Genomic DNA, 14,278 nt, shown 5'->3' on the forward strand with positions numbered 1-14,278 from the left:
CCACACAGAGAGCGGCCTGCTGCCACACAGAGCGTGGTCGAAGCACTGCTAAGGGTTCCCGACGGTACAAAAGAAGACACGCAAGACTCCACACCACAGACCCTGCATGAACAAAAAGTGACTCCAGTGTCACAAGCCTCCGCGGCGAGCTCGTGGACAGACTCCACGACAGAAGCAACGCAAGACTCCAATGCGCAGTCCTTGCAGGAACAAGACCATGAGGGTCTAGCAACCTCCTCTGAGCAACCAGCAGCAGACGACGCAAGTCTGCCACGCTCCAGCAAACAGCAGGAAGACCATGACAGTCCACCACACTCCAATGCACAGCAGAACGACCATGACGGTCTATCATGCTCCAGTGCAGAACAAGGCAAAGGTGACAGTCCAAGCCCAAGTGCAGACCAACTACAAGACTATGACAGTCCACCCACATTGTTTGAGCCACCAGAAGAAGCCTCTGACAGTCTACCCAGCCCAAGTGAACAACAAGAAGCTACTGAGGCTCTACCCACTGTGTGTGAGACAAGTGACGACGGCATCCCACTTCCCATACAAGATGTGCAATGTGACAGACCTCAGCTAGTGTGAACAGAGACACTCGACGATCACAGTGAGACCACTGGTGACTCCGGTGACACCACGTTACTTCCAACCTCATTCACTCAAGCCTCTCCACAAGCAAAGGCATTCCTGAATGTTTTGACTCCAGATGGGGAGCAACCAAATGCCAAAGCTGATTCAAGTAAGCCGGACTTGACTCCAGACAGGGAACGCCGCAAACTCAGTGACGGCACAATCGAGGTGACAGCAGATGCCACAACGCACACTGACACATGTAACTGTGCGACAGACTCGTATTATCCACAGAGTGTGGTCCTTGAGTGCAGCGAACACAACATCACGACATCTGAATACCATATTAAAGACAATGACACGACACATACCAACGACAAAGACTACAAAGACTACACCATTGGAACTATGACTGGTAGGACATGGTACAACTCTGCAAATGCGGGACACTGTTACTGCTCAGCTCAGTACAATGACATACCATGGCAGGGCGATGCATCTTCCCAATTCACATTTGCTGCACTACCAACAGGCAACCTGGCTTTCAGGACAGATACCATCCAACATCGCTATCACAAGCATCGTAAGAAAAAAAGACTCCAAATCAGACAACAAAGTGATTTGACCACTTCTTGGTTCCTTATGCACAGGGACACTGATGGCGTTCACAAGGACATGCCACCATCAAAATCACCAACTCACCAACCCAACAAGAAAGACATTCAACCATGATAATGGGCTTTGGACTCACACATATGATTTGGACTTATTGTTTAATCACTGTTTTCCTGACTTGTATATACCTTAACTTATCTACCTGTTTTTTTTCTGTTCAATTTTCTTACAATGTACAGAAAATATGTAACATGTGAAAAGGGGGGATGTGGTGATGTGCATCACTGTAAATACACACAGGGGTTAATGTAAATACATGTAAACTAGCTAGACACTAGAGGGAGCACCAGAGACATCACACACACACACTCAACCAATAGATCAGTTAGATAGGACACGACCAATGGGCATCCATGATACACACAGAGGTGACACAACCACAGGAGGGCATTACACCAACCCATATATAAAGGACACCACACACATGATCTGCCTCTTTCCAGTGGAGACAGTCAGTGAGTACAGAGAGAGGGTTGATTTGATATCACTCCCACCACGTGGATTGTAGCAATCTGGTTAGACAGTCTGAGTAGCTATAGGAGGATTTACAGTAGTGTCGAACCCAAGTTATAGAATTGTAAATAGTTTAATAAAGTGTTGAATTTATCTCCATGTCTGAACCTTCCTTTGTCGAGTGCACCACAAGGAAGCCGCTTATGCTACACCTAGAGCATAACAAGACAGAACCCACGGACTGGGTTAGCTCCATAGTTTGTGTCAAAAAACCGTCAGGGGAACTTCGCATTTGTATCGACCCCAAAGATTTGAACCGTAACACCATGAGGGAACACTACCCTATTCCTAAACGAGAAGAACTCCCCAGCGAAATAACTCACGGCAAGTTTTTTCACGAAGCTGGATGCCTCCAAGGGGTTTTGGCAGATACAGCTGGATGCGTCCAGTCGAAAGCTGTGCACATTTAACACCCTGTTCAGTCGCTACTGTTACAACCAGATGCCCTTTGGCATCATCTCCGCCTCGGAGGTGTTCCACCTAATAATGGAGCAAATGATGGAGGGCATCGAGGGGGTGCGGGTGTACGTCGATGACATCATTGTCTGGTCCACAATGCCTCAGGAGCACATCGATCGCCTCAAACGAGTGTTCCATAGGATTCACGAACATGGCCTCCGATTCAACAGAGCCAAATGCTCGTTCGGTCAAGCAGAAATAAAGTTCCTTGGCGACCAAATTTCACAGTTTGGTGTGCAGCCGGATGCAGACAAGGTGTCGGCGATCAATGCTATGAAGACCCCGGAGGACAAGAAGGCGGTCCTCCGCTTCCTAGGGATGGTCAATTTCCTTGGGAAGTTTATCCCCAACCTCGCATCACACACCACAGCTCTCCGCCACCTTGTTAAAAAGACTACCGACTTCCAGTGGCTCCCCGCTCATGAGCGAGAGTGGCGTGAGCTCAGGGCGAAACTCACCAAGGCCCCGGTACTGGCGTTTTTCGACCCTGCCAAGGAGATGAAGATCTCCACCAATGCAAGACAGGCTGGCATTGGGCCAATACTCCTCCAGCGGGACGAATCCTCCTCCTGGGCCCCAGTCGCATATGCCTCGAGAGCCATGACACCTACTGAGCAACGATACGCTCAGATTGAAAAAGAATGCCTGGGCCTCCTCACAGGGATTGACAAAGTCCATGATTGCGTGTATGGACTCCCCAAGTTTATGGTCGAGATGGACCACAGGCCATTGGTTCACATCATCCAGAAAAACCTCAATGATATGACGCCACGCCTACAACGTATCCTTCTCAAACTCCGCAGCTACAATTTCGACCTGGTCTACACCCCGGGCAAGGAGCTCATTGTGGCAGACGCACTCTCTGTATCCATCACCACGCCGTGCGAGCGGTCGGACTTCGTCTGTCTGATCGATGCTCAGGTGAGGTTTTGTGCATCCAACTTTCCGGCCACCAATGAAAGGGTCATGCAGATTCGTCAGGAGACGGCCAGGGATCCTTTACTCCAGCGGGTCATCACCATCTCACGGATGGTTGGCAAAAGGGGCAGTGCCCACAGTTCTATAATATAAAAGACGATCTGGCAGTAGTGGACGGCATACTAATGAAACTGGACAGGATAGTAATCCCACAGAGCTAGCGAGAGCTGGTCCTCGGCCAAATCCACAAGGGTCACCTGGGGATCGAAAAGTGTCGCTGTCGAGCCCGAGAGGCAGTATATTGGCCTGGCATCAGTCAGGATATCACCAACATGGTCCTCAATTGCCCAACGTGCCAACAGTTCCAGCCGGCTCAGCCGAAAGAGACTTTGCAGCCGCATGAACTGGTGTCGTCCCCATGGACCAAAGTTGGTATTGATCTCTTTCGTGCAAAGGGCCGAGACTATGTCCTCCTCGTGGTCTATTTTTCCAACTACCCCGAGGTGGTCAGACTGACTGACCTCACATCAGCAACAGTCATCAAGGCATGCAAAGAGACCTTTGCCCGTCATGGCATTCCACTTACAGTTATGACTGATAATGGCCCGTGCTTCTTCAATCAGGAGTTTACGCATGTCACTTCAAGCCCCCACTACCCCCAGTTGAATGGGAAAGCTGAAAAGGGGGTCCACATTAGGGGCTGTTTGGCACAGGGCTAAATCGCTGGCTTTGAAAGCAGACCAAGCAGGCCAGCAGCAGTGTGGGTTCAATTCCCGTAACAGCCTCCCCGAACAGGCGCCGGAATGTGGCGACTAGGGGCTTTTCACAGTAACTTCATTGGAGCCTACTCGTGACAATAAGCGATTTTCTTTTCATTTCATTTCATTTCATTTCATTGTTAAAGACTGTTGTGCAAAGCTGCTGACTCGGGTTTGGATTTTAACCTCACACTGTTAGCCTACAGGGCGACTCCTTTGTCCGCTGGCCTGTCCCCAGCACAGCTGCTAATGAACCGCACACTACGGACTATGGCGCCGACTATCCACATCCCGGACCTTGGCAATTTTCCGGTCCTGCGGAGGATGCAACAGCCTCGGGCCCAATGCAAGTCGGCGTATGGCGCCCACGCCACAGATCTCCCTGCTCTGGTCCCTGCTGACAGAGTTCGTGTTCAGCTACCTGATGGTGGCTGGTCTGCCACAGCTGTGGTGGTCAAGCAAGTGGCCCCGAGATCATTCCTCATTCGCCTGCATGATGGCTCCTTTCTTCGGCGTAGTAGGTGGGCACTGCGGCTGCTTCCACGCTCGCCACCTGAACGTGATACCCTGCCTCGCCTGCTGGTTCCTCAGGACGTGCCCTTCCACGAGCCCACTGATCTGACAGTTCTTTTACAGCCCTCTACATTGGAAGCAGCTCCGCCCGTTCCAGTGCAGGCGGCCCCTGACCCACCCTTGAGGCGGTCAACCAGAATTTGTCGCCCACCATTGAGACTGAATTCATAGACTGAATGTTGCATTACCTTGTGATCCATTTACACATCTGTACATATTGTTTCTTCCTAATTTGTTGTATGCCCTCTATCTGCACTGGACACCTTCCCATGTAAATACGCTCACGTACTTTGTATATAGTCAGGCTCCTACACACACTCACTATTTATTGATCTATACACTTTTTTTTAAAGTAAAAGAAAAAGGGGGGGGAGATGTCATAATATACGCACAAGTATATGATGATGCACAGATAGAGGTTTTCGAGGAGGTCACAAGGATGATTGATGCAGGTAGGGCAGTGGATGTTGTCTATATGGACTTCAGTAAGGCATTTGACAAGGTCCCTCATGGTAGACTGGTACAAAAGGTGAAGTCACACGGGATCAGAGGTGAGCTGGCAAGATGGATACAGAGCTGGCTAGGTCATAGATGGCAGAGAGTAGCAATGGAAGGGTGCTTTTCTGATTGGAGGGCTGTGACTAGTGGTGTTCCGCAGGGTTCAGTGCTGGGACCTTTGCTGTTCGAAGTATACATAAAATATTTGGAGGAAAATGTAACTGGTCTGATTAGTAAGTTTGCGGATGACACAAAGGTTGGTGGAATTGAGGATAGCAATGAGGACTGTCAGAGGATACAGCAGGATTTAATGAAATAAAATGAAAATGAAAATCGCTTATTGTCACGAGTAGGCTTCAATGAAGTTACAGTGAAAAGACCCTAGTCGCCACATTCCGGCACCTGTTCTGGGAGGCTGTTACGGGAATCGAACCGTGCTGCTGGCCTACCTTGGTCTCCTTTCAAAGCCAGCGATTTAGCCCAGTGTGCTAAACAGCCCCATTTAGATCATTTGGAGACTTGGGCAGAGAGATGGCAGATGGAGTTTAATCCGGACAAATGTTAGGTGATGCATTTTGGAAGGTCTAATACAGGTAGGGAATATACAGTGAATGGTAGAACCCTTAAGTGTATTGACAGTCAGAGAGATCTAGGGGTACAGGTCCACAGGTCACTGAAAGGGGCAAGACAGGTGGAGAACAAAGAACAAAGAACAAAGAAAATTACAGCACAGGAACAGGCCCTTCGGCCCTCCCAGCCTGCGCCGATCCAGATCCTTTATCTAAACCTGTCTCCTATTTTCCAAGGTCTACTTCCCTCTGTTCCCGCCCATTCATATACCTGTCTAGATGCTTCTTAAATGATGCTATCATGCCCGCCTCTACCACCTCCGCTGGTAAAGCATTCCAGGCACCCACCACCCTCTGCGTAAAAAACTTTCCACGCACATCTCCCTTAAACTTTCCCCCTCTCACCTTGAAATCGTGACCCCTTGTAACTGACACCCCCACTCTTGGGAAAAGCTTGTTGCTATCCACCCTGTCCATACCTCTCATAATTTTGTAGACCTCAATCAAGTCCCCCCTCAACCTCCGTCTTTCCAACGAAAACAATCCTAATCTACTCAACCTTTCTTCATAGCTAGCACCCTCCATACCAGGCAACATCCTGGTGAACCTCCTCTGCACCCTCACCAAAGCATCCACATCCTTCTGGTAATGTGGCGACCAGAACTGCACGCAGTATTCCAAATGTGGCCGAACCAAAGTCCTATACAAATGTAACATGACCTGCCAACTCTTGTACTCAATACCCCGTCCGATGAAGGCAATCATTTACATAGATCACAAACAACAGTGGTCCGAGCACGGATCCCTGTGGAACACCACTAATCACCCTTCTCCATTTTGAGACACTCCCTTCCACCACTACTCTCTGTGTCCTGTTGCCCAGCCAGTTCTTTATCCATCTAGCTAGTACACCCTGAACCCCATACAACTTCACTTTTGCCATCAACCTGCCATGGGAAACCTTATCAAACGCCTTACTAAAGTCCATGTATACGACATCGACAGCCCTTCCCTCATCAATTAACTTTGTCACTTCCTCAAAGAATTCTATTAGGTTTGTAAGACATTTTTTTTTTTTTTTTTTATAAATTTAGATTAGCCAATTATTTTTTCCAATTAAGGGGCAATTTAGCGCGGCCAATCCACCTACTCTGCACATTTTTGGGTTGTGGGGGCGAAACCCACGCAGACACGGGGAGAACGTGCAAACTCCACACGGACAGTGACCCAGAGCCGGGATCGAACCTGGGACCTCAGCGCCGTGAGGCGGTTATGCTAACCACTAGGCCACCGTGCTGCCCAGGTTTGTAAGACATGACCTTCCCTGCACAAAACCATGCTGCCTATCACTGATAAGTCTATTTTCTTCCAGATGTGAATAGATCCTATCCCTCAGTATCTTCTCCAACAGTTTGCCTACCACTGACGTCAAGCTCACAGGTCTATAATTCCCTGGATTATCCCTGCTACCCTTCTTAAACAAAGGGACAACATTAGCAATTCTCCAGTCCTCCGGGACCTCACCCGTGCTCAAGGATGCTGCAAAGTTATCTGTTAAGGCCCCAGCTATTTTGACCCTCGCTTCCCTCAGTAACCTGGGATAGATCCCATCCGGTCCTGGGGACTTGTCCACCTTAATGTCTTTTCAGAATACCCAAAACTTCCCCCTTCCGTATGACAACTTGACCGAGAGTATTTAAACATCCATCCCTAGCCTCAACATCCATCTTGTCCCTCTCCTTTGTGAATAGTCAAGACGGCATACGGCATGCTTGCCTTCATTGGCCGGGGCATTGAATATAAAAATTGGCAAGTCATGTTGCAACTGTATAGAACCTTAGTTAGGCCACACTTTGAGTATAGTGTTCAATTCTGATTGCCACACTACCAGAAGGATGTGGAGGCTTTAGAGAGGGTGCAGAAGAGATTTACCAGGATGTTGCCTGGTATGGAGGGCATTAGCTATGAGGAGCGGTTGAATAAACTCGGTTTGTTCTCACTGGAACGAAGGAGGTTGAGGGGCGACCTGATAGAGGTCTACAAAATTATAAAGGGTATAGACAGAGTGGCTAGTCAGATACTTTTTCCCAGGGTAGAGGGGTCAATTACTAGGGGGCATAGGTTTAAGGTGTGAGGGGCAAGGTTTAGAGGAGATGTGCGAGGCAAGTTTTTTACACAGAGGGTAGTGGGTGTCTGGAACTCGCTGTCGGAGGAGGTGGTGGAAGCAGGGACGATAGTGACGTTTAAGGGGAATCTTGACAAATACATGAATAAGATGGGATTAGAGGGATACAGACCCCGGACGTGTAGAAGATTTTAGTTTAGACGGGCAGCATGGTCAGCGCAGGCTTGGAGGGCCGAAGGGCCTGTTCCTGTGTTGTACTTTTCTTTGTTCTTTGGCACATCTGCTGGTGATGGCACACTCGGCACCGCGGGGGACTGGGGGAGGACACCCGCTCCTGATGACCGTCAAGGTGATAGTCGCCCTGAACTTCTATGCCACGGGGTCCTTCCAGGTGCTGACTGAGGACCTGCCCGGGATCTCACAGAGCATAGATGCCCCATCGGGAGGCTCTGATCACTTCCAGGTTCACCAACTCAGGAGACAAGCTGCATGGACATCGCATCACACCTCCTCAAACCCTCCCCCCCCCCCCCCCCAACCGCCTGCAACTCCTTCCGTGATACCTACCTGCCGCACTACAGGGTGGGGCCCTGGTTGGCAGTAACATTTGGTCTGGTCCATGGATGGAAGATCCCCAGATGGCACATCAGGAGTGGAGGCGGCCTGCTGTGATTCCCACCCTGCGACCTTGGTCCTTTTTGCCTGGCGTCTTCTACTTGGATGAAAGCAAATTACTGCGGATGCTGGAATCTGAAACAAAAGAGAAAATTCTGGAAAATCTCAGCAAGTCTGGCAGCATCTGTAGGGACAGAAAAGAGCTAACGTTTCGAGTCTGATGACTCTTTGTCAAAGCTTTGACAAACGGCTTTGATAAAGAGTCATCAGACTCGAAACGTTCGCTCTTTTCTCTCCCTACAGATGCTGCCAAACTTGCTGAGATTTTCCAGCATTTTCCCTTTCGTCTTCTACTTGGGTGGCGTGGTGCGCCCTGTTCTTCCCACTGCGCATATGATGAATATCACTGCAATGAAGTTACTGTGAAAATCCCCTAGTCGCCACATTCCGGCGCCTGTTCGGGTACACAGAGGGAGAATTCAGAATGTCCAATTCACCGAACAGCACGTCTTTCGGGACTTGTGGGAGAAAACCGGAGCACCCGGAGGAAACACGCGCAGACACGGGGAGAACGTACAGACTTCACACAGACAGTGACCCGAGACAAGATTTGAACCTGGGACCCTGCCACTGTGAAGCAACAGTGCTAACCACTTTGCTACCATACCGCCCATGAGGAGGCAGCGCTTTGGTGGACGAGCCGCCTTACTGAGCACCAAAGTGACCAAAGCACCAAATGGAGGGAAAGCACATGATTCATCGAGTTATGGATTCAGGGCTAGATACCCCCTCGGTCTCAAAAAGTTTCAACATGTAAAGAAATATTGACTTCTTCCCACTTTGGAACCTGACAGCTTGTGCACTAACGCACACCTGAGTATGTGGATTGAAAATTTGTTCCTGGCCCTCCTTAGCCATGATAATAAATGCCTCAAGGAGCAAATGGACTGCTAATTAGAGGATAGTGCGTTCCCCGCTGCCCCCTCCCATCCTCCCTTTGAAAACTGCATTGTGTCCCAGAGGTAGTGAGATCCATGTGCCGTCCTCTGGGAATGAGATTTCAAATCGCACCAACGCCCCTTCCCCTCCTCACTGTCAATTGAACATTTTGGCCCAAATTTCCACTAAAAATTAAAGAAGAACATAGAACAGTACAGCACAGTACAGGCCCTTCAGCCCACAATGCTGTGCCAACCATTTATCCTAATGTAAGATTAACCTAACCCACACCCCTTCAATTTACTGCTGTCCATGTGCCTGTCCAAGAGTCCTTAAATGTCTCTAATGACTCTGACTCCACCACCTCTGCTGGCAGTGCATTCCACACACCCACCACTCTCTGGGTAAAGAACCTACCTCTGACATCTCCCCTATACCTTCCTCCAATCACCTTAAAATGATGTCCCCTCATGACAGCCATTTTCACCCTGGGGAGAAGTCTCTGGCTATCCACTCTATCCATGCCTCTCATCACCTTGTACACCTCTATCAAGAGTATTGAGGGTGGGGGTTCAGCCCAGGTCCCTCTCTCTGCACAACTCCAACTGCTGGTCAGCTGACTCAGCGTAGAACAGCGTTCAAACTCAGGACTGGTGTGACTTTTTCTCACTCGTGTGGAGGCGATTATTTGCACCAACATCCAGTGCATAATCTTGGGGACTTGCCGATTCCTTTGACGAGTGCCAGAGCATATTTCAAGAGACCTTCCACCCTTGTTACATTTGCCTTTGACAAACCCCTATTGTTTATGATTTAATTTGCAAATATATTCAAATTTTAATTATTCAAACAGTGTATTTTGGTAATTGTAAATAAGTGATTTTTTAAAAATGTATTAATTTGTGGGATATGAGCCAATATTTATTGTCCATCTCTCATTGGCCTTGAGAAGGTGGTGATATTTACAAGCAGAGAATAATAATCCCTGGTCAAGGAATATATGGGTAGGAATATAATTGAAATATAAATGTTAATATTGTGAACTTGAATTAGTTTGAAACTTGCAGCATGTTATAATCCTGCAGTTTAAGTGGCATTGTCGTTTAAACTCTTTTTTCTGAATCCAGCATGTGTCTTCAGCAAGAATAATCTGAGCACCATTCTTACGACAGCTGGAGAAATCCTTAAAGTGCAGACCAAAGCTCTTGAACTTCGCCAGGAACTCCTCAGACACAACCAGCTTCTTCTGGGGCGGATGAAAGAGGTGCTTCAAATAGTAAATCAATTCGCTAAATCACGCACATACAATCCTTAAACATTTGCTGAATTGCTTATTTTGAACAAACACACCACCATTGTGAATGCCAAATAATCTTTTGGAAAGCATTGCAATCTCACCTTAATTACTCTTTGCTATCTCTGGGTTTCAGGAATTTACTGTAAAACAAGAATAAAATCCTGGCAATACTGTGTGTAAAGCATGTTTTTGCTGCAGTGATTGAACCAAAATAGTCTCTGGAGTGTTTTACATGGATTTATGCACCCAACTGGCCCATGTCGATGTATGTTCTACATAATAATAATAATCTTTATTGTCACAAGTAGGCTTACATTAACACTGCAATGAAGTTACTGTGAAAAGCTCCTAGTCTCCACACTCTGGCGCCTGTTCGGGTACAAAGGGAGAATTCAGAATGTCCAAATTACCTAACAGCACGTATTTTGGGACTTGTGGGAGGAAACCGGAGCACCCGGAGGAAACTCACGCAGACACGGGGAGAACGTGCAGACTCCGCACAGACAGTGACCCAACCTGGGACCCTGGCGCTGTGAAGCAACAGTGCTAACCACTGCACTACCATGCTGCATCACCCTCCTCCCATCACATTTCATTGAATCTTATTGGCATGATAACAATTAATTACATTTAAATCACTCTTTTATTGTCGCAAAACCTCCCAAGGTGCTTCATAACAAGATTATCAAACAAAGTGTGATACCGAGCTATGGAGCCAAACATTTGTTTAAAAAAGGAACATTTTCAAGGTGAGATGGGAAGTAGGGGATGCTTAGAAATCTATGTGGGGAATTCCAAGGTTGAGGGCCTCAGAGATGAAGGCAAGGCTGCGGAGTGAGCAAAATTAAGGATGTGCAGGATGCAGGAATTGGAGAAGTGCAGATGTCTTGGAGGACTGTGGGGTGGGGGATGTTACAGAAATGCAGGGAAGGGGGGGAAGGCCACAAACCATGTGTCTCTGCTGGAGAGGTAGCCTTCTAGAAATGTAAATGCAATGCATTTCAGTAGATACATTTGTAGTGGTTTGTGACATCCATAGATGTGAAATTTCAGAAAAGGATGCATGTTCAAAATGCAGTCCATATTGGAATTTTCCAGAAATTGGTCACTGGCAATACCAGATGTCAGGTGACTCATGGCATCCATCTTTAGTCAGTGTCTTTTCTTGTCTTGAGTACATGATCAGCTGGTTAAATTACAGGTCAATATCACTCAGGTATGAATCACATCACTGTGGCAGGGGTGATGTGACTTTACAATCTGTAAGATCAGGGATTGGTGCTGTTTACTTGTTTGAAAGTCGATGTCAAATACAACAGTTTGGAAATGTGCTGTGCTGTACAAAGGGAGGGAAAGAATAACTCAGGCTAAAGGAATGGAGATTAGTAAACTCAGGAACTGGGGAATAGGGTGTTGTGGAAGAGATCACAAAGGCAGTGTAAGACTTCAGCTGCAGATAGACATGGGGCTGGGAAAGAAGTAACTTCAATCATTCAGCAGTGGGTGGTGGTGTTGGGGGGGGGGGTGCTGTTAAACAAATGGGGAGATGCGAGAAGAAATTGAGAGACCCAATGTGGGGGTGATATTGTTATTACAGCAAGAAATGGAGTGTCTAGTATTACGGGCCAGGGTTTAGAAAACTCCAAAGTATATTATGGAATTCACCTGACCTAAAACTGTTTATTGATTTTGGCTGGAATGAGCCTACCCTTCAGGTGTTATTCAACAGAGTTCTTATGTGCTTTTAATCAAAAAACAAGCTTTATTCTAAGAATTTAGTTAACATTTGTATAAACACACACAGTAAGAATTATTATCAACTACAAATATAAAGACCCCACACAGCTACAGTAATCTATGTATAACCCTTAGTGAATTCCACTTTAACTGTTCCAATTCAATAACAAGATCCCATAAACGAAAAACCCCTTTTTACCAAAACAACAGATAACTATACTCATTGGGTTTCTTCCTTGGAACAACTCTTTAAAATTGAAAATAGAGAGACCGACCAAAATACTTCTCTGTCTGAGTCCACAGCAGCCAATATGTGAAAACGAAAGTAAAAATCACAGAGCCACAAACCAGTTCCAAAACTCAAAGTGAAAATAAAACCAACTCCCAGAGCCACAGCCCATCACTGAAGCCATGTGATAAGACAAAAACCTTTCTTAAAGGGACACTCCCATGTCACTGGCAATTCGGAGAGAGGTGCCCTCGTGAACAACATTTAGGGCGCGATTCTCCGGCCACATTACGCTCTCACTCAAGCAAAACGAGGCCGGTGAATAGCGGGAGAGATCAAAAACGAGAACCGCACCAGGTGCCAAACAGTTTGCGATGCAACCGGCCTGCCCTCGTAGGTGAAATCAGGATCTCGCTGTAGCGTGGCAAGAAAGCAATTTTCACCACTTAAGCAGAAGGCTATTGTAAATCGTGAATTGGCAATCGTGGTTAAGTGAGTACTTCACACAACCCAAGTGGATTCCCGTGGGTGGGTGGGCCATGTTGCATGTTGAGTCATTGCCCAGCATCCCAATCAGACCGTGACACCTGGACACTGCGGGACGCAATACCACACACGCAGCAGCCAACAAACGAACATCCAGGGGATGGGACACAGTTCCGTGGACATGTCCATGGCCGGGTGCTGGGTGAGCGCCACGGGGAGGGGAGGTTACCTGGAGAGATGGCCCAAGGGTTAGGAGGTTAGTCCTCATTGCCAAAGAAAGTGGGATTTAGAGGGCAATGTTAGCGTCTCTCCAGCGGGTCCACAGCCGCTTGGAGGAGTCCCAGAGGCTACGGGCACAGGAGATGGTGCTGGCAATGCGTGGCACCGAGGCCAACACTGCTAGGGTGGCGACCGCGGTGGAGAGGAAAGTGAGAGAGGTGTCATAATGGTTGTGCACAAGTGTGTTTGATGCCCCTGGTGGGCATCCTCTGGGGGCTCTGAGGCAGAAGGGCCCCGGCTGACCTGCCAACGGCGCATGCACAGCCGTGGCATCCTGTGCCACGCGCTGACCCTGAGACAAAGAACAAAGAACAATACAGCACAGGAACAGGCCCTTCGGCCCTCCAAACCTGTACCGGTCATGATACCAACCTTTTCCAAAACCCTCAGCACTTCCTTGTGCCGTATCCCTCTATACCCATCCTATCCATGTGTTTGTCAAGATGCCTTTTGAACGCCGTTAATGTATCTGCTTCCACAACCTCCCCTGGCAACGTGTTCCAGGGACTCACCCTGACCTCATCAGAGGGGTGGAACTCTGTGAAGCTGGTGGCCACCATCGCCACTCCATGGGACAAGTCCGGGTTGGCACCCAGCGCCCCCTCCTCCCGGTCGGTGCCCACAGGGCCCCGGGGTTCAGCTCGGAATGGAAGGGCAGCTGGTTTGAGCCCCGGCTACCCCTGCATCATCCGGCCCTACCAGCTCTGGCGGTTCCCCATGGTCCACACCACTGTGTCGACACCCTCGGTGATGCCCATCTGAGAGCGGGACATGTCCCACAGAACCTCATCAAGATCGACCTGGAACTGGGTAACATCCCCCAGCCAGGCGGACATTCTGCCGAGACCCTCAGCCATGGCCATCACTGACTGCGATACCTTGGACACCTTCACCAATGGTGCCCACATTGTGCACCAGGCTCTCCACTGCGGTCGCCACCCTCGCAGTGTTGGCCTCGGTGCCACTCATTGCCGGTGACATCTCCTACGCCCGTAACCTCTGGGGACTCCTCCAAGCGACTATGGATCTGCTGGA

General features: G+C 48.5%; 1 protein-coding gene across 1 annotated transcript in view; it reads left to right on the top strand.

The window, feature by feature from the left end:
* Positions 1-10,693, top strand: part of LOC119978348 — a 51,133-nt gene extending 40,440 nt beyond the window's left edge. The window contains exon 6 of the mRNA XM_038819921.1: positions 10,343-10,693. Coding sequence (XP_038675849.1) covers positions 10,343-10,530 — 188 coding nt within the window. The 3' untranslated portion in view covers positions 10,531-10,693. The remainder of the gene's footprint in view (positions 1-10,342) is intronic.
* Positions 10,694-14,278: the final 3,585 nt, after the last annotated feature.

The sequence above is a fragment of the Scyliorhinus canicula genome, chromosome 15, assembly GCF_902713615.1.
Source record: "Scyliorhinus canicula chromosome 15, sScyCan1.1, whole genome shotgun sequence".
Taxonomy (NCBI): domain Eukaryota; kingdom Metazoa; phylum Chordata; class Chondrichthyes; order Carcharhiniformes; family Scyliorhinidae; genus Scyliorhinus; species Scyliorhinus canicula.